The 23,235-nt window shown below is 38.5% G+C and overlaps 1 protein-coding gene across 35 annotated transcripts in view; it reads left to right on the top strand.

The window, feature by feature from the left end:
* CFAP43 (cilia and flagella associated protein 43) overlaps positions 1–23,235 on the top strand; it is a 102,557-nt gene that overhangs the window by 23,925 nt on the left and 55,397 nt on the right. For 23 of the 35 annotated variants that reach the window (XR_010146718.1, XR_010146716.1, XR_010146717.1 and 20 more), the window contains 10 exons: positions 656–815; positions 2,449–2,519; positions 4,667–4,798; positions 10,426–10,542; positions 11,530–11,610; positions 14,452–14,600; positions 16,159–16,262; positions 20,052–20,192; positions 20,970–21,142; positions 22,339–22,488. Coding sequence is in view for 31 of the 35 variants with exons in the window: in XM_054660517.2 (XP_054516492.2) it covers positions 656–815; positions 2,449–2,519; positions 4,667–4,798; positions 10,426–10,542; positions 11,530–11,610; positions 14,452–14,600; positions 16,159–16,262; positions 20,052–20,192; positions 20,970–21,142; positions 22,339–22,488 (1,278 nt within the window). In the remaining 4 variants the exon portion in view is untranslated. The remainder of the gene's footprint in view (positions 1–655; positions 816–2,448; positions 2,520–4,666; positions 4,799–10,425; positions 10,543–11,529; positions 11,611–14,451; positions 14,601–16,158; positions 16,263–20,051; positions 20,193–20,969; positions 21,143–22,338; positions 22,489–23,235) is intronic. The other 12 variants (XM_054660520.2, XM_054660515.2, XM_054660516.2 and 9 more) reach the window with 1 other exon arrangement.

Raw genomic sequence — 23,235 nt, 5'->3', positions numbered from 1 at the left:
TAGGAAGACAAGCCCAGGTTTGTCTTAAAGAAAAAAAAGCCACATACAATACTAGTTTAACATACCAAGGCCAGAAAATTTCAAATTTTAATCTTCACATTTTGTTTTATACACACAGATTCACTGGTATTGTGCAAATGAGAGACATGGTGTTTTGTTGTTGTTGTTTCGTTTAAGATTTTGATCCTATTGTCATTCCAGTTAAGTCTATCTTTGTGATTTATAGTTTAAGGTTAGATGTCATAAAAAAAAACTCAGGAAACTTTTCAATAATGGTGATAACGGTGAATAACTCTCTTCCTTATGAGTCAAATCTCAATCAGACACCACAGAAGTGTCACTATTCAGCAGCAGTTTAATTTTTTGGAGTGGGAAAGGTGGTTTGCCTTTTTCTTGATCCACTGGGTGACCAGATTGTTACCCAACTATTTATTTTCTAATTATCTAAGGCTATGAGGGCATGAAAGGTACAAATAACAAATTAAAGTCAGTCTGTCCTTAAAAAAAATTATTATGATGAATGCTCAATGTTCCTATGTTTTCTGCGTCTATGGGGTTAAGTATGGTTCCTTTTTGTCAGTTGTTCTGGTGAGTATTTCTCAGGCTTTTAGCCGTGATTGTTTTCTTAACACAAGGTTTTATTCTCTCCCTGAAGCCGAAAGATGATCTATATCCTTTGCTTCACCCGACTATGCATTGCTGGACTCCAACAAGTGACTTGTACATTGGCTGTGAAGAGGGTCATCTTTTAATGATTAATGGAAACACCTTGCAAGTGACTGTACTTAATAAGATAGAAGAGGAATCGCCATTGGGTAAGAAACTGTCCTACTTTATATTCCTGTATAGCCATGGGTGTTGGTTTTTTTGGTTTTCGCTATTTTTCTCTTTCTTGGAGACATCTTTGAATCCTCCTTCTTCTTAATCCTCTGGCTGTTACTGTGCTGTTGGCATTCTACCATCACTTTATATGCATATTTCATGTAATCCTCAGAACAACATTATGAGGAGAGACACCTTAATCTCCACGATACAGAAGAGATATGTTAGGAAACATGGCCCAGTCCACGTAAACTGTGGAGCTGACACCTGAACCCAGGCAATAATACCTCAGAGTCCAAGTTCTTGGCTACTGTGCTGTATCCTTTTCTATACATATGCCCATTCTGCTTAGTCTGCTAATCATACCCTTTCCTGCCCCCACCCCAACCCTTTTCTCCAGGCTGATCATCTGTTAAGCCCAAAAGCCATCTGGAAAATTACCTTTCTATTGCTCGGTTAGAGGTGTTGTTTTTTTGTTTTTTTTTTTTAGACAGAGTCTCATTCTGTCACCCAGGCTAGGATGCAGTGGTGCAATCTTGGCTCACTGCAACCTCCGCCTCCTGGGTTCAAGCGATCTCGTGTCTCAGCCTCCCAAGTACCTGGAATTATAGGCACACACTACCACGCCTGGCTAATTTTTGTATTTTTAGTAGAGATGGGGTTTCGTCATGTTGGCCCGGCTGATCTTGAACTCCTGACCTCAAGTGATCTGCCTGCCTTGGCCTCCCAAAGTGCTGGGATTACAGGCAGGAGCCACCACACCCTGCCATATTGCTCAGCTAGAATTTGAAAGATAACCTGATCTATTCTGCCCTAGATATAGTGTCTATTCCTGACCCTATCAGCTGTGGCCATGGTTGGGCCTGGGCCACAGGAGCCACTGTCCACTCATTGAGCAGTAGATGTAGACCCTGGGAGGAGGGGGCCTTGCCAAGACAAGCTCCTCAAACCTGTCCAAAGCACTCTCTATTTCAATTGCTCTTACTATTTCACACCTTGATTTCTGTAACAACCTTAGGATGGACTTCACTGACCTTAATCTACATCTGACCCAAACTATGCAGCTTATCTCTGTCAAATTGCCTCTTTGAAGGCCACTTTTAACACCCAGCTCAAGAACTGCTCTGCCTTGATTTCACGCTCTCCCTAATCTGATCCTACCTACTCCATTAATATTATTTCCAACTATGCCCTGGTATGAGTTTTCTGAGCCAGTCATTTATTTTCACCATTTCACAGACATGCCTCTAGCCCATTCCCTTGGCACTTACTGTCTCTGAATCTGCCAATGCCCAGCTCAAATACCACCCCCTCCAGCAAGTTTTCCCCATTGCATTGTCCCTCATCTGCCTTTTTTCCTATTCTCTGACTCACTTTCCCTGTAAAACTGAGGCCATGAGGTTTCACTTCCCTCCCAACTCCCTTTCTCTCTTCCCTTTACTCCTACTATACCCTCCAGCCTTGCTCCTCTCTCTAATCTAGCATCTATGTTAGTTACATAGATCTGATGATAGAGAATTCAAAAACAACTTATAAGATTTACATCAGTAAAAGTAGCTTTTATTATTCATTGTTACATTGTACTTTGAATTACGTCACCTGCTTTACCTTGTTTTTCTTTTCCAGAAGACAGAAGAAATTTTATCAGTCCAGTAACCTTGGTATATCAGAAGGAGGGCGTGCTGGCTTCTGGAATTGTAATGTATTCTTTTTTTCAAATTAATTGGTTTAAAGAAAATTCACAATTCCCATTTGTTGCCATTTACTATTATGAGCCATATTTTAGGATGTCAGATCTGTCACATTATTAATTAAAATGGTTTCCTCTTTGGGTACTATTAAAAAGGATTTATTATGAATAGCTTCAAATCTATAGAAAATAGAGGGGACGATATAATGAACTACCATATATTACTGCAAACAAACACAAATAGAATTTAAAAATCCATTGCCCTTCCGCAATGAAAAAATACCTAATATCTGTAACCCAATTCCACGCTCATTTCTACACTTAATGTATTAGCTTATCAGACACGAATTTGGAATCCTTTGTCTAAGCTGCAGCTTAGACTCTTGTGAATGCCCATTTAACTTACATGTATCATAATGTTATTGTTGATATTTGAATCAGTATTAATAGCCTCCATTTACTTGGTGCTTGCTTTGTGCCAGGCACCAAGCTAAGTACTTTACTTGTATTATCTTATAGGTCCTTACAACAACCTTATCAAATAGAACTATTGACATCCTCCTTTTACAGACAAGGAATCTAATCTTACAGAGTTCACCAGCAAGTAACTGGAAGAGTTAGGGCTTGAACATAGGTGTATCAAACTCCAAAGTCTTTGCTGTCATTTATTAGAACTCAGCCTCAGTAAGTAATAAAAGGGGTCAGACCATATTTTTCTTTTTCTTTTCTTTTTTTTTTTTTTTTTGAGACGGAGTCTCGCTCTGTCTCCCAGGCTGGAGTACAGTGGCGCGATCTCGGCTCACTGCAAGCTCCAACTCCCGGGTTCACGCCATTCTCCTGCCTCAGCCTCCCGAGTAGCTGGGACTACAGGTGCCCACCACCACGCCCCGCTAATTATTGTATTTTTAGTAGAGACGGGGTTTCACCGTGTTATGCAGGATGGTCTTGATCTCCTGACCTCATGATCCGCTGGCCTCGGCCTCCCAAAATGCTGGGATTACAGGCGTGAGCCACTGCGCCTGGCCCAGACCATGTTTTTCCATGCCATTGTAATCAATGTAAACAATGCTAAGGTGTGGAACTGACCTACACTAAAACATAGGTCTAGTTGTAACTATCCCAGATGTTAGCATAGTCTATTTCACTGCCACAGATGACATCTCCAGGACCTTGAGGGTAGCTAGGCAGTGACATCAGGGTGAGAGACATTTTACCCTCAGGAAGCCATCTGGAGCACATACACCTACACTTAGCTCCCCCAACCTTGCAGTGGACTATCCCCTCCTCCTCCTCCATTTAGTCAGCATTTGTGCCTTTTATGACTCTTGTCCTCTTCAAGACCACCCTTGATGTTTGTTTAACCCCCTTTAAAGGAATTATTATAGCATTTGCTCTGGTGAGTGATGGAGAATGGAGATGAGCTCAAAAAAAGCACCTTGCCTGCTTTCCCTTCCAGGGCCCAAGCATTTGAACCCAGCCATCTAAAGTCCCCATGCTTAGTTATAACAGATCTAATCTAGAAAATGATAAATAAATTTCCTCAGAGTGTTTTCACTATTGTAAAAATAACTCAAATTCCTCTTGAGAATAATAAAATTAACCTAAATATATTCACAACCAGCCAACCAACCAACCCGTTTCTATCGGATACTTGCCATGTTCTACTACTGTGTGAGGAACAGAAAAAGAGGATCCGAAGGGAATAAAAGGCACACTGCCTACCCTTGGGTCATTTAGGGAGATAAGAAATGCACATAATAATGATTAAAGAGCATACAGGAGGGCTAGTGTCCTTTGAAGGAAAGAAACTGCTATACACAAGCCACACAAACTCTACTTCATTTTTCCTACCTCCTGTGCAGTGAAGAATGTAGTAAGAAGAGGGATACTAGAGAAACTCAAAAAAAGGGGAGGTCAGTAAAATTTTAGGTAATTGAAAAATGCATCACAAAAGAGATCAAACTGAAGCTTGACCAGGGAACATAGTTAAAAGTTGTCTAAATAAAGATGAGAGGACAGTGCATCTATGCAAACATAGATGATGATTCCAAATAAGCAGTAGAAGTAATCAATAAGCCTTAGCTTGTCTGATGAGGCAAGTATACTATGCATTGACTAAGACTGATTTTCTATGTTTATCTCACTCATCTCTAGGATGGCTTTGTGTATTCTTTTATTATTAAAGATAGAAGTTACATGATCGAGGATTTTCTTGAGATTGAAAGACCTGTAGAACATATGGCATTTTCTCCCAATTATACAATGTTGCTGATTCAAACAGACAAGGTATGTTGGATGGTAATTTCTTGATATGTGATTTTCAGATAGTATTATTATCATCATTACATGACAGGAATGAGGAGCAGAGTATGCTGCACAGTGGTACTCTACTTGTCAAGACTCTAGGTTGTAAATGAAAAAATACCCAATTTAAAAGGCCTAAATTACAAAGAGCTATTGGTTTATTTTTGTGCATGTAACTGAAAGGGCAAGGAGTGAATCTGAATAAAAGAGCTACCATGATGCCACCAAGCCTTGTTTTTTTCCATCTCTTGGCTCTGTTTCCTCTCTGCTGCCTCCATTTCCATGCAGACTCTCCGCTTATGGTGTTAACAGTTATATGTAGCTCTAGCTTATATTTCTGCCTGCTTGATGTCCCTGGTGGAAAGATACCAGCTAGAAAAAAAATCTTGGAATCTAGACTCATTGGACTGACTGAATCACGTGTCTACCCCGGGTCAATCACTTGCACCATAGGAATCCTAAACTCTGATTGGCCAGGCCTAAGTCAAATGCATAGCCTTGGATGCTGGGTAGAATCAACCCACTTAAATGAGAACTGAGATTGGGGCATAGGTTGTTCTCCAAAGAAAATGTGTGTTCTATAAGAGAAGAAGAAAAATGAATTATTGCAAGATTAAAACAAACATTTACTTCAATTATACTGCTAGGAAGATTCCTAATTAATGGAATGATCTTCAGACATCAAGATTAGCAGATATTTATATTGTTAGACAATCATTTTAGATGAATTGCAAACAAAATTCAATGACTTTCTGCCTGAAAGAAACTTAAATTTAAGTATGGAAAGACTTTTGTTTCTGATAATTACCAGAAGTTTTTTTTAAAAAAAAAAAACTATGCTAACTTATGTTTTAATAAATAAATGACTAACTTAAAATATCTATGGAGAATAGGAAACTAGGAAAAAGATATCATAAAAGAAGGAGGAAAGACCCAAATAGAACTTCTAAAGAAGAAAAATACACTAGCAAAGTAAAAATTAAATGAACATGTCTGACAAAAGGTTGGACATAGCCAAAGAGAGAATAAATGAATTCGAAGATAGATCAGAAGTTATTCAGAATGACACTAGAAAAGCAAAAGGGTAGGAAATACAGAAGGGAACATAAGAGATAAGAACAATACAGTGAAAAGATCTAACATATGTTTGATTAGAGTCCAGAGAGGAGAAAGTGGGACAGAGGCAATAATTAAAGAGATATTGACTGGGGATTTCCCAGAATTGCTTAAAGACATGAATTTACAGATTTAAGAGGTCCAGTGAATCCCAAACAGAATACATAAAATGATATCCACACTTAGACTTACCAAAGTGAAACTGTTGAAAACCAAAGACAGAGAAAATTTTAAAAGCAGTCGGAGAAAAGACAGATTATTTCTAAGGAATTTCAATTAGACTAATAGCTGACTTCTCTGTGGCAATAATGTAAGAAATAGTGGAATAATATCTTCAATGTAGTGCAGGGTTCAGCAAATTGTGGCTCCATGGGGCAAAACTAGCCTGCTGCATGTTTTTCAAATAAGATTTTATTGGAACATAGCCACACCCACTAACGTATTGTTTATGGCTTCTTTCACACCACTATGGCAGCATTAAATAGTTGTGGCAGAGACTACATGGTTTGCAAAGCCTAACATATTTACTGTCAGCCTATTTATAGAAAAAGTTTGATGACCCCTGATGTAATGAAAGAAAATAATTACCACCTAGAATTCTATACCCAATGAAAACATCTTTTCAGTATGCGGGTGAAAAAAGACATTTTAGACACTCCAAAGCTGAGTGTGTCAGCAGCTGACTATCACTAGAGAAAATTCTAAAGAATTTACTTCAGGCAGAGGAAAATGATCCCAGGTGGGAAGGTCTATGATGCAACAAAAATAAAGAGCAGTAGTAATAGGTGGAGAATGACACATTGTAGAAGATGTACAGTAAATGAACACTGCATACAACAGCAAAAAAAAATGTGAAAGTAGGTTTAAAAATAATATTGAACTAAAATCCCAAATAACAATAATATAAGTTGGGGGGGGGGCGCGCAGAGCAGGGTATATAGAATAAAGTGTTCCAAGGATCTCATATAACCCAGGAGGAGAATAAAGCTTAAAGTAACTTTTGATGTTGATAAATTAGGTACACATGTTACAACTTCTAAGGTAACCACTAAAAGAATAGGAACAGTAGATGAAATTTCCAAACTAGAGAAAGTGAAATGTAAAAAAAAGTTTAACCCAAAACAAGGTAAAAAAGAGAAAGAAAATAAAATGCAAAACAATTGAGATAAACAAAAAGCATAAATTAAAATCTTTGTTTAAACCCAAATATAAAAAGATGGAAAAAGATATGTAAACATTAACCAAAAGAAAACCAGTGGAAATATATTAACATTAGACAAATTAGGCTTTAAGGTAAAAATCATTACTAAAGATAAATGGGCTTATTTCAGAATAATAAAATATTAAATTTACCAGGAATATATGAATACTTAAAATATGTATGTACCTAATAGCATAGCCTTAGAGATTTAAAACAAAGCATGACAGAGTGACAAGGAGAAACAAAGCATTGATATTAATGGAACATTTTAATACACTTCTTTCATTACATGATAGAATAAACAATGTATTCTCAACATAGCAGCCAAGGTGAGCAAAGCATTTTTCTCTACTAGGCAAAGCCCTCCAGTGATTTCCTGTCATTCTGAGAAAAAGCCAAAATCCTTACTATGTTTTTAAAGGCCCTTCATGACGTGGACTCCAATCCCCACCTCTGGCCTTATCTGCTACTACTGTGAACTCTTGTCCATCCTGCTCCAGCCACACTGGCCATCATGCTGTTTCCTTGAATCTGCCAGACATGCTTCTCCCTCAGAGTCTTTGTACTGGCTTTTCCCTCTGTCTGGAATGCTCTTCCCACAGAATCTACATGGATAGTTTCCTCATTTCCTTTGGGTCTTTTTTTTTTTTTTTTTTTTTTTTTTTTGAGACAGAGTCTTGCTCTGTCGCCCAGGCTGGAGTACAGTGGTGCGATCTGGGCTCACTGCAACCTCCACCTCCCAGGTTCAAGTGATTCTTATGCCTCAGCCTTCTGAGTAGCTGGGACTACAGGTGTGCGCCACCATGCCCAGCTAAATTTTTGTATTCTTAGTAAAGATGGGGTTTCACCACATTGGCCAGGCTGGTCTCAAACTCTTGGCCTCAAGTGATCTGCCCACCTCAGCCTCCCAAAGTGCCGGGATTACAGGCATGAACCTTCAAGTCTTTTCTCTAAAGTTACCTTTGTTCCCGGACCGAACTGAGGGTTGGGCTGTTTGTTCTCCTGGCCCAATAACGAGATGCAGATGAACTGGGAAAGAAGGGAGTTTATTTCTGTAACCGGGTACAGGGAGAAGGCTGGGAAAATATCACTGGACCAACTCAATATTACAAAGCTTTCCAGAGCTTATATACCTTCTAAGCTATATGTCTATGTGCAAGTGTGCATTCATCTAAAGACGTAAGTGATTAACTTCTAATATATAACTAAGGCCTGAGTCCTGAAGACCTTCCTCTGGAGCCTCAGTAAATTTACTTAATCTAGATGGGTTCAAGTGCCAGGTATGATTACCCTTATTTTGTCTCCTGCTAAATCATGGAGGTTTGGGGAGTTCCTTAGACCCCCAATAAAGCTTGTTTGTGGAGGTCTGGGGATTTTCTTCAGACCCCCCAATAAAACTTATTTAATTCTAAGTGGGTCCTGTTGAGAATTCCTTCGTTATCTTGTCATGCTTCAAGGCCCAGGAAAGGCCTAGGCAAAACTCTTGGCGGGGTTTTGTTACATTCAAGCGTTTGTGTAAGGGCACTGGCTCTATTAGCTTTTAATATTTAACTTAACCACTCAGTCATTGCTGAAACAGTTGTCATGGAGGCCTGCCTGTTCAGCTGTTAGTGAGACCTGGCCTGCCACACCTTCTCACTGAAGTCTTTCTTAAACATGCACTTTAAAATTTCACCCTCTTATTTTGCTATATAATGTTCTCCTTCTCTGTTATATTTTCTTTTTCTTCTTACAATTATCACTGTTTAACTTACAGTATATTTTATTTGGTTATATTATTTATTGTCTGAATCTCCCAGCAGAAGGTAAGTTCCGTGAGGGCAGGGGATTTTGTCTGTTTTATCCTCTGCTGTAACCCCAGCATCTAAAGCAGTGACTGGAGCTGTGTATCCACTTAATATTTATTGAATAAATGAAAGAAAGATAAAATTAGTAAATATCTACCAAATTTTGAACTCCTATAAAGTCATATTTTTTTAGATAAATAACACCAGAAATATTTATGTTTAACTCAAGTAAACGTGAAGAACTTGTGATTAGTTGAAAGCAGACTTCTTATTGCTGGTTAAGTGACCATATTATATTACCAGCTACTTGGTAGAGATGCATTCATTACAGAACAGATTTTTTTTTAGAGGTGAGTTTGGGAGCTGAAAATAATAGGCATAAAGTGACAGCTTCAGCCATACCTCAACTATTTCTACAAAGGCTTGTTTAAATGTTTAGTGTTCCTTCCATTATATTTAGCATGTGGTAGGATTTAGTACATCTTAACAACTTTTTGGGTTTTCCACATTTTCCAAATTTTCTACATAAATAGATATTATTTTTGAAACAGGAAAAAATGTTTTGTTATGTTTTGTAAATTAAAAAATAAATGTCTGGGAGACCAGGCGTGGTGGCTCATGCCTATAATCCCAGCACTTTGGGAGGTCGAGGAGGGGGGATTACTTGAGGTCAGGAGTTTGAGACTGGCCTGGCCAACATGGTGAAACCCCGTCTCTAGTAAAAATACAAAAATTAGCTGAGCACAGTGGCGGGCACCTGTAATCCCAGCTACTCAGGAGGCTGAGGCAGGAGAATCTCTTGAACCCAGGAGGCAGACATTGCAGTGAGCCAAGATTCCGCCATTGCACTCCAGCCTGGGCGACAGAGGGAGACTCAGTCACACACACACAAAAGAATGAAATTTTAAAAAATTAAAAATAAAAAACGAATGTCTGGAATTGAAGAAGAAAGTCTTATGGTTATTTATGAGGCCAGGCACAGTGGCTTACACCTGTCATCCCAGCACTTTGGGAGGCCGAGGTGGGCGGATCACCTGAGGTCAGGAGTTTGAAACCAGCCTGACCAACATGTTGAAACCCTGTCTCTAGTAAGAATACAAAATTAGCCGGGCGTGGTGGCGCATGCCTGTAATCCCAGCTACTCAGGAGGCTGAGGCAGGAGAATTGCTTGAACCTGGGAGGTGGAAGTTGCAGTGAGCTGAGGTTGTGCCATTGCACTCCAACCTGGGCAACAATAGCAAGACTTTGTCTCAAAAATTAATTAATTAAAATAAAATAAAATGATGAATAAGTGAATGAATGAATGAATCAACCAATCAATCAATAAACAAATCAAGTGTCTGGATTTTAAGCCCTTCAGGGTCAAGGTCTTACTGAGTTGATCTGTGATTTCCCATATTCTGTTTCCACATAGAGCCTTGGTTACAGTAGGCATTTAATAAATATTTGTTGAGCTATATACACAACAATTACAATGTGTTTCTTTTCTTTTGTATGTTTATCAGGGATCTGTTTATATCTACACTTTTGGTAAGGAGCCAACCTTAAATAAAGTCCTAGATGCTTGTGATGGGAAATTTCAGGCAATTGACTTTATCACACCTGGAACCCAATACTTCATGGTAAAGAATATTTTACTGTGTCACAGTAGGACTAAAGATACGATGATGTTGCAAGATTTAAATCCCTATTTATATGTTATTGGGTAACTTTGAAAGTTCATGGGCAAAGCAATGCGAATAGGAGGCAGAGGCTGTCCTTGAAGACTGTGGTGGAGATGCCAGACACTTCCATCTTCAAATCTACCCCCCGGTTAGAATGATACCCTCATATTGTGACTTCATAATATCATCTTCTGAAAACAGCCAACACAATTGAGATCTTAGGAGCCATCTTTTGGTTTTCACCACCCAAGCTCTGCAAGCCAGGCTTTAACACGTTTTTAAAACACATTCATTGCTAATGAGTCATCAGCACTAAGTAAACTGTTAGTATTTATTTAGTATCTTTTTTTTCCAGGTAATGCAGCAGCACCACCTGAGGTTGAAAATGAAATAGTTGCCATGTATAATACATTAATTCAGTCTAAGGAGTCAATAATAATATGTCAATATTGGCTCTTCAGTTGTAACAAATGTACCACACTAATGCAAGATGTTAATAGTAGGGTAGTAGGTGTGTGGAGGGGAAGGTGAAGGAGAACTCTGTACTTTCTGCTCAATTTTTGTGTAATCCTAAAACTGCTCTAAAAAGATAAGTTCTAGTAATTTAAAAAAGAACAATGTATAGTTTCCTATTTCTACATTTGTTCATTAGGCAATAGTTTTACTGATTTTTATAAGCAACTTTTATCTTTAATATGTTACATGAAAAGTCTTTATTTTACTTTTCTAATACTAATTAGTTATGTATTAAATTGCATTAAAGATAATAGTTAATATTCAGAAACAAAGCATTGGCGTTGAAATGATAAAATAAGTATTTATAATCCACGTAAGTAAAATGAAATTTTATACTAAATCATCGACACACTGGAAAGGGAGGTAGAACATGCTTCCATAGGAAAGTCTTATTTTCCATGTAGAGTTTTTGTTTTTCTTTTTTTACAGACACTTACACATTCAGGGGAAATTTGTGTTTGGTGGCTGGAGGATTGTGCTTGTGTAAGCAAGATTTATCTGAATACCCTAGTAAGTATACTTGATAAATGGATTTTAAAAAAATATTGAATTCTAATCCAATCTACCTTTTCATATTCACATGTCAATAGTCTGTAGAAATACTTGTTACAGAAGCCTCACTGCATTTTTGCCTTCTAGATTTACAGTAATCCTTGTGTGTAAAGTATATGCCACAGCCCCAAGAGTGGAACCATAGCATACAATATTGGTTATAGAAAACAATAAGTTTTTCTGTGGTGGCAGTTGTTTTTGAAACCCCAGTAGTTTATATCTTACTCATGCCATAAGTTCATTGTGGATTGGCAGGGGTCCCTCTTGCACAGTCTCTCAGGGAGCCAGGCTGATGGGGGTTCCACCAAAGAATACTTCCTCTGTGCTGTGTGGCAGGAGAGGAAGAGAGTGCTGAAAGGTCTTTTGGAGGGAGAGAGGGTGCTGTTGAATCAGCAAGTAAGTGCTTTTTCTCAGAAATGAAATATCCTTTTGGCCATAATTGGTTAAATGGTCCCATTTAATGGAAATCAATTAGAAATGAAAGAAAGTTGCCACTCTAACCAGCTTAAGCCAAAAATTAAAAAGTAAGTGTTATTGGCACAATCAACTATAAAGTACAGAACTTGTCTGGCCTCATGTGTGCCTCAATCCAGCAGTTTAAATGATATACCAAGGACCTTGTCTTTCTGTCTCCACACTATGCCTTTAGTTTCATCTTAGGCTTCATTGAGGTACACCCAGATACCACAGGTGCCAACCTCACATCATACTGTCAGAGAGGGAAGAAAAATTCCTGCTGTAGGAGGAGGAAGAACAGAGATGCTTCTTCTTTCCAGAAGGTTCAGTAAATGTCTTGCAATGTCTTAATAACATCTGTGAACTAATCATATGCACAGGGGATGAGAAATGCAATTAAGTGCATAATTAATGCACAAACTCAGCCTTGGAAATGGGAGTTAGACTCATTCCACTCATCCCTGAAGATAGGGGAGGGATAGTTTCTCAGTGAATATTCAAGAGATTTTCCAGAAGGAGGGCGTATGGATGCTGAGTTGCAAACCACACTGCCCAAAACACCTACCACAATGTGATACCATTATTTCTGCCATGTTCACAGTGCATTTTGCATAAAATAACATTTTAAAAGGACCAAGAAATAATGGTAATGCTTTCTTTTTTAAAAAATAATATTATTTGCTGCATTACACAGTTCTAGTTGAGAAATGGATCTTGGTATTAGGCAGGGAAGTTTCAGTCCTTCCCTTTTATAAAACTAAAATCTTAATTATAAAAGACTAAGCATCATATTTTACATAAGATGCCAAAGATACATAATTCAATGTGATAAATAAAACTCTCCCACAAAAGTAAAGATAAAAATTCTTACTGAGAAAACTTGAAATATGAAAAGACTCCATAGTCTATGTGACCAAGGGTTATATGTATTCATTTCTATTAGAAATAGTAAACTAGGAGAGATCTTACAAGTGCATTTAATCACATGTCCTTTCACACATTAGAGACACAGAAACGTTTAACAACCCACCCAGGGGCCCATATAATCAGGATATACCTTGTTCCTCTTGGGCAAGGAGGGATACAGGTACCATTACCCTATAGAGAATTGATCCAGACACAGTAATGCTGATGCCAGGTCTCTCTGCCTGCATCCGGGACTGTGTTGCCTTCCTTCAGGCAGTGGTCCTGGGGGATCCCAGTCCAGCAGCACAGTGTCAAGATACCTGGACACTAGCAGCATCCGCTGATGGTACCTGCAAGGGTACATAAGACTCCTCTGGCCCTTGCTGTACATTTTCAGACTAGCACACCATCGCCCTGGAATGAAGGAGAATTTCAGCTGATTATTTTTATTTTGGGAACACATACACATACACACACACTTCCCACAGAGGTTTTCAATTTTACAAAAAGCCCACTCAATTGGGAGACTGTGTGCATTCTAATAAGGCAGGACACCTGGGTGCTTCATCTGAAGTTTGTCACCATATATGGGATCCTTGGGCAAGCTGCTGGACTTCCTTGGCCTGTGTTTTCTATTTTGCAAAATGATCTCTTATGTTCTTTTTCAGTCCTAAGTTCCATGATTTTATTCAAAACAATCTACAAAGTGTTGATAGAGAAAGAATACTGATTTCTCTAGTATTATGAAAGTCAATTTATTCTCTTAGACATCATATTCTGTATAAATCATTGTGAGATAAATGGGAATCTGTTACGCATTTCTTTGGTGACTGAATACATCTTCCGGTGATACAGTTATTTTCTTAAGTCTTCCTTAGTCATACCAGCATCTCAGGATCTATAAAAATGTTTTAAAAAGCCAGGTGTGGTGGTTTGAACCTGTAATCCCAGCGACTCGGCAGGCTGACACAGTAGGATCACTTGAGCCCAGTAGTTCAAGACAGAGGAAGACCCCATCGCTAATAAATAAATAAAAATTTTAAAATGTTTAAAAGATGCTAAGAATTTCTTTTAAATTTCTTATTTTTCACTATTATTGGTCTACTTGTTTCACAATCACTTAAATAGATTATTGGCATAATCATTTCATCATCATTTAGGGATAAAAATGAAGCCATGATTTAAATTTCAAGAAATCTCTCTCTAATTTTTATTACTCTAATTTTAGGATAAAAGAATAAGATGTACAGATTCCTGTGCCATCTTATGCAGTTGATCAGCTCAGGAACGTTGAGGGTATAATTTGAAAGACCCCACCACACAACACTTGCCACTTTTCTCATCCTGCAGGCTTTTCAAGTACACTGTATAATAGCATTCTTACGTGTAGGAGAGCAGGCACAATAGAGATACGCATCTGGGGTTTATTTTAAACAGGCAATGGTTCTGGCTTGCTGTCCATCCTCCCTCTCTGCAGCCGTGGGCACGGAGGATGGCTCGGTCTACTTCATCAGCGTATATGATAAGGAATCCCCTCAGGTCGTGCACAAGGCCTTTCTCTCGGAATCGTCCGTGCAGCACGTTGTGTAAGTCCTTTCTGCCTCCAGGAGCGGCTCCGTGTCACACCCGTCTGTTGAAAATTCTAGTGAAGCCATCTTTCTTTTAATTTTAAGTTTTACATGTTTCATTTGTTTTGAATGTTAATATATTCACACAGTTCAACACTCAAAAGGTACAGAGGGCTGTGTAGTAAAGTACCTCCCATACCCAGGTCTGTCCTTGCAGGCAGCCTGGTACCAATTTCTCATGTCTCTCCTGAGATGTTTTATCTATGAACAAGCAAAACATAATAAGCACTTCTTTTTACTTGTATCAATGGCCATCATGTGTGTATAGTGTGCCAGGCACTTCTGCTGTATTAACTCCATGAGGTAAACACTCTTGTTGTCTCTATTTGACAGGTGAGGAAGATAAGGCACAAGGATTTTAAATAACTTGCTCAATAGTACACAGATAGTGAAAGGCAAATGTTGGGATTTGAACCCAGGTAGTTGGGCTGCAGAGTCACTGCCTTTGCTCTTAAAAGGAGAAAACTATGTACAATGCCTCATTTCTTTTTTCACTTAATCGTATATCTTGGAGAATGTTTTATATCCACACATAAAGACCAGCCTGATTATTTGTATAGCCACATAGTATTCCATTATATGAATATACTATCATTTTTTAAAAACAGTATATTAATGAACATTTAGAGTATTTCAAAACTTTTGAAGCAATACTTTTAAGATGATAATATAGAGACATTAGATTTGGACTTGTAGGTGCTATCATTATTACTGTTTCTTTTTAATTTATTATATTATTAGGTATTAATAAGAACAGACATTTGTATTCTGCTTTACAGCTTGAGATCACTGTAGCTTGTGGCATGTGATCCTCAAAACACCAGTCAGAAAGGTGTTATTCTTATCCCTATTAGACAAATTAGGGAATTCAGGGTTAGAGAGGTGAAGAAAAGCATTGTCCAAGATTACACATTACACAGCTAGCACACTGAGGAGCTGGCCCTGCCACTGTGGACTGCCCAGCTCCACCACCCTAGCTCAGTGGGGAAGGATGGATAACCTCCTTCCATTTACCCCCTGCCTTTCTGCACTGTCATTTTTTTGTGCCTTTCCTTTCTCAGATCCTCTTATTCTAATTTACATCTTCCCACTTTTTCTAATTTGATAAAGTTGTAGACATGTTTCACTACATTCTTCCTCCCACTGCCAGGTACCAGACACAGGGTAATGAAATGTCACACCCACCACTAATTTGAGAATTGCTTATTTGCACTTGAAACATCAAGAAAGTTCTACCGACATGTTTCATTCACTTATGATGAACCAACTGCCCATCTTTACTGAATCTTCTTGACTGTATTTATTAAAGTTGCAATTTGGAAATAGCATTGGCCTAAAGTACAATGATTATATCCACATGTAATCACTCCACTTTTATAAGGTCAGAGAATATTAAAAATTGCAAACCGTAAAAATGACTGGCTTTGAACATATCTCTGTGGCCATTCAATAAACTTGTTCACCATCTAGCTGGTGAAACAATTGGGATTTGATCATCAGATTTCTTCTTTTCTAGTTATGATCAGCAAGGAATATTTCTGTTAGTTGGAACATCAGAAGGAAAAGTCTTTATTATCAATGCCAACTCCTCAAGCTCATTTCAGATTATTGGATTCACAGGTACAACATAGAATGCTGATTAATTTAAAATATTGATTATTTCAAAGAATTTAAGGTTATGAAAATGGAATTTTCATATTGAATATTGAAACAATTATTTGTGGCATATTTTCTGAAAGAGAAACCTTTAAATAACTAAAGTTACTTAGGAGAATTCTCACATTATATTTTGATGTATTTGGAATATTAGAGTTATCTGCTTGGTACATAGTTGGTGCTAAATAAATTTTCTTGAATCAATTATTAAATACATTAATGAAATGGCTGAACATTTCTAATATTAACATACAGAGAAGTTGGGTTGATTTCTCTTGAAAATATTTTTTAATATTTTATCTCTAATAAAGAATTTTCTCTTTATTTTCTCTCTGGCTTTACATGCCAACTGTATATGTGTTTCCCCCCACATACACAATTTTTTTTTTAATTCTCCTTAAAAAAATTTTTTTTTTTGCTCCTCACACTTTGCCAAGTCCCACTCCTAAGTTTTTAAATTTGTTTATCATTGACTTATAAAAATTAGTGAGTGCCTACAAGGTGCAAAATGCCAAACCTAGGCCTTGTAGGGGGATGAAAATATTAAGGAGACAATTTAGTAGAGGAGGAAAATGCAGAATGGTGTGTAGGCTCAGATACTGTGTAGGCTCAGATACAGCAGCAATTCATTCTGCCAAGTGTGAGGAGAGGAGTGGAGGTGAAGGTGGGCACTGGTCAGGGGGTGCGGAGGATTGGAGGAGTTTTCCAAGGGCTTAAAGTAGTGGGTTTGAAGGATTTTCATAGGTGTGGGATAGGACATATTAGTATTCCTGCTCAAAATAATAACCCAAACAAAGGTACTTGGAATGGTAAAAAAGTCTGGTATAACAGGTAAATGGAAGAGTTTACTAGAAGATGACTATGGCAATGAAGTCTGAAAGAGGAAGGACCTTGAATATCATTCCAAAGAGTCTGGAATTGTTCTGTGGTTAATGAGCCATCATCAGTGGTTTCAAGATGGAGCTGGCATGATTTGACTTGGTTTTTAGAGACTGACTCTGATACCAGTGTGAAGGATGGAGTAGAAAGGCAAAAGAATGAAATTAAAAAGATGAGATTGGAAGCTATAATACTAGCCAAGGCAAGAGATGATCATAGTCATAATCATAGCAACAGCCAACACTTATTGAGGAATGCCTGACTATGTGGTAGCCAGTATTCTAAGCCCTCAGCATGTCTCCACCCATTGAATTCTTAGACAACTTTCATGAAATTGATACTACTATTATCCCTCCACATGAGGCAATTGAGGCGCAGCGAGGCTAACTACTTGTTCAAGGCCATGCATCTAGTTAGTGGCAGAGCCCAATTAAGGAAGTCCAGTTTCAGGGCGTGTGCTCTTATCCACAATGCACAAACTCATGCTGCAGTTACAGAAAGAGAAAAGAGGGCACAACCACGAGTGATGGAATTGGTAGGACTTGGTATTTGATGCGAAAGGAAGGGATAAGTGATGACTCCAAAATTTCTAGCCTGAATGGTGGAAGTTTGCAATGCCATTAGTTGAAGAAGAAAGTTCTAGAGGTTGAGGAATAGGTTGAGCTGATGAGTTCCATAGGTTTAAAGCCAATAAACTCTTCATTTGGGCATATTTAGCTTAAGTTTGGAAATCGGGATATGTAGTTCAAGGCTTAATGATAGAATTCTGATCTTGAAATCATGGTAGCTGATGAGATGGCTCAACAGAGTAGAAGTAAACCTGGATGCTTAATAAGGCAAAAGAGGTAACTAAATATGCAAATTAGATGGCACTGAGTGTGGTACAGCCTGTGGCTGACCTCAGAGTGGATGTATATCCTGCCTAAATATTCCATTTCATTTATTTTATTTTATTTTCCAGAGTCTTGCTCTGTCACCCAGGCTGGAGTGCAGTGGTGCAATCATAGCTCACTATAGCCTTGAATTCCTAGGCTCAGGCAATACTGCTGCTTCAGCCTCCTGAGTAGCTGGGACTACAGGTTTATGCCCCAAAGCCTGGCTTGTTCTCTGTTTTGTTTTTGTTTCCTTTTTTTTTTTTTTTTTTTTTTTGAGATGGAGTCTCGCTCTGTCGCCCAGGCTGGAGTGCAGTGGCGTGATCTTGGCTCACTGCAAGCTCTGCCTCCTGAGTAGCTGGGCCTACAGGCGCCCGCCACCGCGCCAGGCTAATTTTTTGTATTTGTTAGTAGAAACGGGGTTTCACCATGTTAGCCAGGATGGTCTCGATCTCCTGACCTCATGATCCGCCTGCCTTGGCCTCCCAAAGTGCTGGGATTACAGGCGTGAGCCACCACGCCTGGCCTTTTTTTTTTTGTTTGTTTGTTTGTTTTGTTTTGTTTTGTTTTTTAGTAGAGAAAATGTCTCTCTATGTTGCTCAGGCTGGTCTTGATCTCCTGGAGTCAAGCAATCCTCTCACCTCAGCCTCCCAAAGTATTGGGATTACAGACATGAGCCACTGTTCCCTGCCCCATTTTTAATGTATCTGTTTGGCCAGAGGGTGGGATGGAAGAAGCTGGGAATAGAACCCTGGTCCACATTTTATATTGAAGCTGTGGACAGAGGAAGATGAGGCAGTGAAGAAAACTGAGGCTGGGCCAGAGTAATAAGAGAACTGGGAGTCATTCTCTCCAGAAACAGCCTAAAGAAGGAAGGCAGATGAAAGTACAGGCTGACACAGAAGTGTGGGTAGGGAGAAGGCTGAGATAGGCTCTCATATATTTGCCAGTCAGCAGGTGATCCCTGAGAGAGCTACTTCTTTGGAATGAAGAAGGTTAGGGAGGGAATAGAGGTAAGAAAATTAAGTCAGAAAGTGCCAAAACTATTTTAGGAAGTTTGCAGTGGAGAAAAGAGAGTCAGATGTTAACTGTTGTGGGACAGCAGAGTTGGAGGAAGGTTCTTATTTGAAGACAGGGGAGTCATGAGGGCTGAATAAAAGGAACCATAAGGGACACAAGAAGCTAAAAAGAGGTGATTGATAATGTATGGTCTAATAGGAGATTGGAGGAATGGGCTCAAAAATCACAGACAGGGAGGGGTTACATTTTGTTCCTACATCAATGTCAGGAAATGAATGGAGAAAATGGAAACAGACAAGGGGAAAGTGTGAGTCTCAGGATAAGAAAGTTGAGATTGAGTTTATGTAGATGTCCTTGGTCTTCCTTGTTAAGGAAGAGGGAAGGTCATCTGCTGACCGCCTGGGGAAGGGCCTGAGAAAGTGGGCACCTGCAGCACAGTCCCATGAAGAATGGGAGAGTGAATCTGGAACAAATCCAAGGTGGGCTCCAGGCCTGGCACACCTTGCAGGGGTTAGATCAGCTGGCTTTCTAGTGGAGCAAGCTCATAAAGTCACGTTTCCACCACACCCACAGTCCTTGACCACAGATGCAAAGAAGGCCAATGCCTAAGTTTACCCAATCTTAGGATTAGGTAACCTGGCTGGAGTGGACTTGTGGGGACCAGCTCATGCAGATGCTGGTTTGGAGGGATAGGGGGTGGAGATGGTGCACTCTGGGGCCACCCTGGCTGGGAAGGAAACCCAGACAGACTGGGCTGGTTTAAATCTGCCAGTCTAGACATCTAATCAGGAGAATCCCTCATCCATTCATCAAAAATGTCCCTGTAACTTATGTTTAAAGGTCACTTTAAATGTCCAGCAAATAATTTGATTCTAAAGATATAGCGAAGGCAAGTCCATGGATGGTATCTTAATTGGAAAGGTAAAAGATTATTTAAACTTATCAATGACCACTTGTGGTGTTGATCTCTGTTTGCTTTCAGAGGTGGCCAAAGACATTTTACAGATATCCACAGTGTCTCTTTTAGAAACAGACATAGTGAAAGTGATGGTGCTTTCCTCGCTTCCAGAAGCAGGGAGAAGCAGGTTGGAGATGTTCACACTGCCTACATTACTGCCACAAGGTAAGGAAAACATAAGCAGCCAGTTCTGCTCCTGAGCCCAGATACATTGTTGTTATTGTTTTTTGGGTTTGTTTTGTTTTTATCTTGGCATGTGAAGAGGTAAAATGGCTACCTTTTGTCTGTCTTTACAAAGTAAAACCAACATGCTAAACAGTTTGAAGTGTGGACTTTTCCTCTGGGCTTCCTGACTCATGAGTCTGCTTTATTACCATAGGAAAAGAGATAGGATCAACGGACACATCAAATTGATTTGTTATTTTTGTGATGTCTCTTGTTTTGTAGCTGTGAATAGACAAGGTTAAATTCAGATAGATTACAGTGTAGTTCCCTTCACTGACAAAATTATAAAGACAGTTTTCTGGATAAAAAGGTATGAGAAAATAGATACTCTTTCCTTGTTTTAATGACAAATATATCAGGTTAGCAGTTTTGCAAATATATAATTATAGAGCAGAAGAGAGCCGACAACCTCCAAGTACTTTTATGTTTTTATAAGAATCTCTATACTACCATGGGTTTCTTTTAATATGTCTCTAAGTTAATTGATTAAAAATTAATCAAGGCATTACAGAAATATTTTACCCACTATCAGTCATTTAATACTCAAGTATTTCTAGGGAGACAAGTGTTTTTAAATCATTTTTATCACCTACTAGCTTCCGCAACATTAGTTGAGCATTTAAATTTTATTTTGCTTTTCATAATTGTTCATAATTTTAAAAAAACAAAATTAATTTATGGTACAAGTGATTTCTCTTCTTTTTCCAAATCTAATAGTTTCCACAACCTTTGCTGATGAAAGAGGAAGGCTGAAAGATGAAATCATTCATAAGTACCTGTATGAGTTGGAGCACGCTCTGTCCTCTGCAGTCTTGGGCTTTCAAAGTAACCAAATATATGGCTTCTGTAGTCAAGTGCCATACATCTGTAGCTACCTTCTTCCTGAAGAAGTATGTCAACACTTAAGTGTACTCTCATTTATCTTAGCAATCAAGATTGATACATTATACTGATTAGATGTGATCTTCTTGACCACTTTAACAGAATAGTTCAGTTAACAAATGCCTTCATTATATTAATATAATCCCCTTGAGCTAGATATATAGTGTTATTTGTTAATCCATCATACAATATATTTGAGCAACCTGATACTTGTGCCACATACATCATCTTTGTCAGATAAACATGCAGATGACACAATATTAGTTTAGTGCCTTAAAAAACAACCTAGCATTAGGAAATCTATTCTACATATGCCAAGGGCTACAAGGTAGATGATTTGATTTGCAGTGGAACTTTGCATCTAAGCCATAACCAAAATTACAAAAAATAATTAAACTGTGTTTCTGGCATTTTTTCATTACACTCTCTTCAGACTTCTCATGCATTGTGTCACCTCCTGCTGCACATAATGGCCCAGTACCCTCCTGCTTCCTGCCCCTTGACCTCTCACTTTCCCTTGATGTCTGTCTACCCACTTTGATAAGGTCTGCCTTCCTTCCTCTAAATTCTTCAGTCAAAGCTCTTCTTTGACAGAGTAGCCAGGACTAGACACAGAGAAGGAATAAATGATTAGTGGCAAGAGAGATTCAAGAAAAGTTTCATGAAGGAAGCAATATTTGATCTGGACTTTGAAAAGTAAGTCAGATTTAGACATGGAGAGATATTGCATACAATTTTGGTGGGCAGCGCTCATATAGGGAGGTAGGGCAGGACTGGTGGGGATGGAGTAGAGAAGGGCATTCCAGACAAAAGGAAGGACACGTGCAGAGGCTTGGAGGTAGGAATGCATGAAACATACGGGGAATATTGACTACATTATTTTGACTTAAGCATGAAGATATGTGAAAATGATTAGTAAAAGCAAAGATTATCAGTGTAGGCTAGGATTTTTAATGGCAAGTAAATAAAGAAGACTTTACTTAGTTGGCAGAAACAAACTTTTATTTGCAAAAGTGGGAAACATGATGCAAACGCAGGTGTCCACTTTATCCTATATCCATTTATTTACAATGACAATGTTTGCACTTTATCCCATATCAGTTTATTTACAATGACAATATACAACAGGCATGTACATCTGCAAACCCAAAGGTGCTGTTTACCTGATCTTTTCTATAATGTGGTTATTTTCTTTGATTGGCAGGAACATACCGGTATCTACATTCTTAAACCATACAAAAAAGTACAAAGCAGACAGTATGGACCTGGACTGCTCTATCTGTCTTCACATGGATTGTGGCTCATAACAATAGCTAAATGTGGAATTCTGTGTATCCGAGACGTTTATACTTTGGTAAGCTGCTTTCTTTAAAAAAAATATTGTGGGTGTATATATTGATCTCATATAGGAAACATTTTATATGTATATAAAAATTTGCTTATATATGCATAAAAACTCTGAAAAGATATTGAAGGTACTAATTACCTTGCTTGCCATTGGAAGTATTAGGTCATGAGAACAGGAAGGAGATTTCACAGAATACTCTTTTATAATTTTTGAATTTTGAACCATTTGAATGTATTGCCTATTTAAAAACCTAAATGAGAAAAGGCATCATGGTTGAGAACCAGTATGACTCAGAAATCTCAGTTTTTAAATTGTTGCCCTATATACCAAATTGATGATGCATTTTGTTTAAGTTCTAATCAAACTGGCTTAGTTAGCATCCTTCAGAGCATGTTATCTTCCATTCTTCACAGTGCCCGTCACCCTCTCTCATTATACTCAGCTACTTCACACATAAATAGAACCTCCCTGACTCTTGAAGCCATCAGAACTCACCATCTCTGCTTGCTGAAGGCCCCTTCCCTAGCTTTATAGACTCCTGCAATCCATTCACTTCTCTGTGTCTGATTTCCTATTATAAATTGGTGATAATAATCCCTGTCCTTCCATACTACACAAAGGTAGTGGAAGAACAAATTAGTATTGGTGAATGTGGTTTGAACTGGGGATTTTAAATACTATGTATTGCCAATTGCCTACTTCCATACCAATTAAAATTCTGTTAGCAAATAGAAAATGATTTATCCACAAAAA

The sequence above is a fragment of the Pan troglodytes genome, chromosome 8 (genome assembly GCF_028858775.2).
Source record: "Pan troglodytes isolate AG18354 chromosome 8, NHGRI_mPanTro3-v2.0_pri, whole genome shotgun sequence".
Taxonomy (NCBI): domain Eukaryota; kingdom Metazoa; phylum Chordata; class Mammalia; order Primates; family Hominidae; genus Pan; species Pan troglodytes.
The sequence above is the reverse complement of the archived record's forward strand: the minus strand, read 5'-3'. Positions and strand labels throughout refer to the sequence as shown.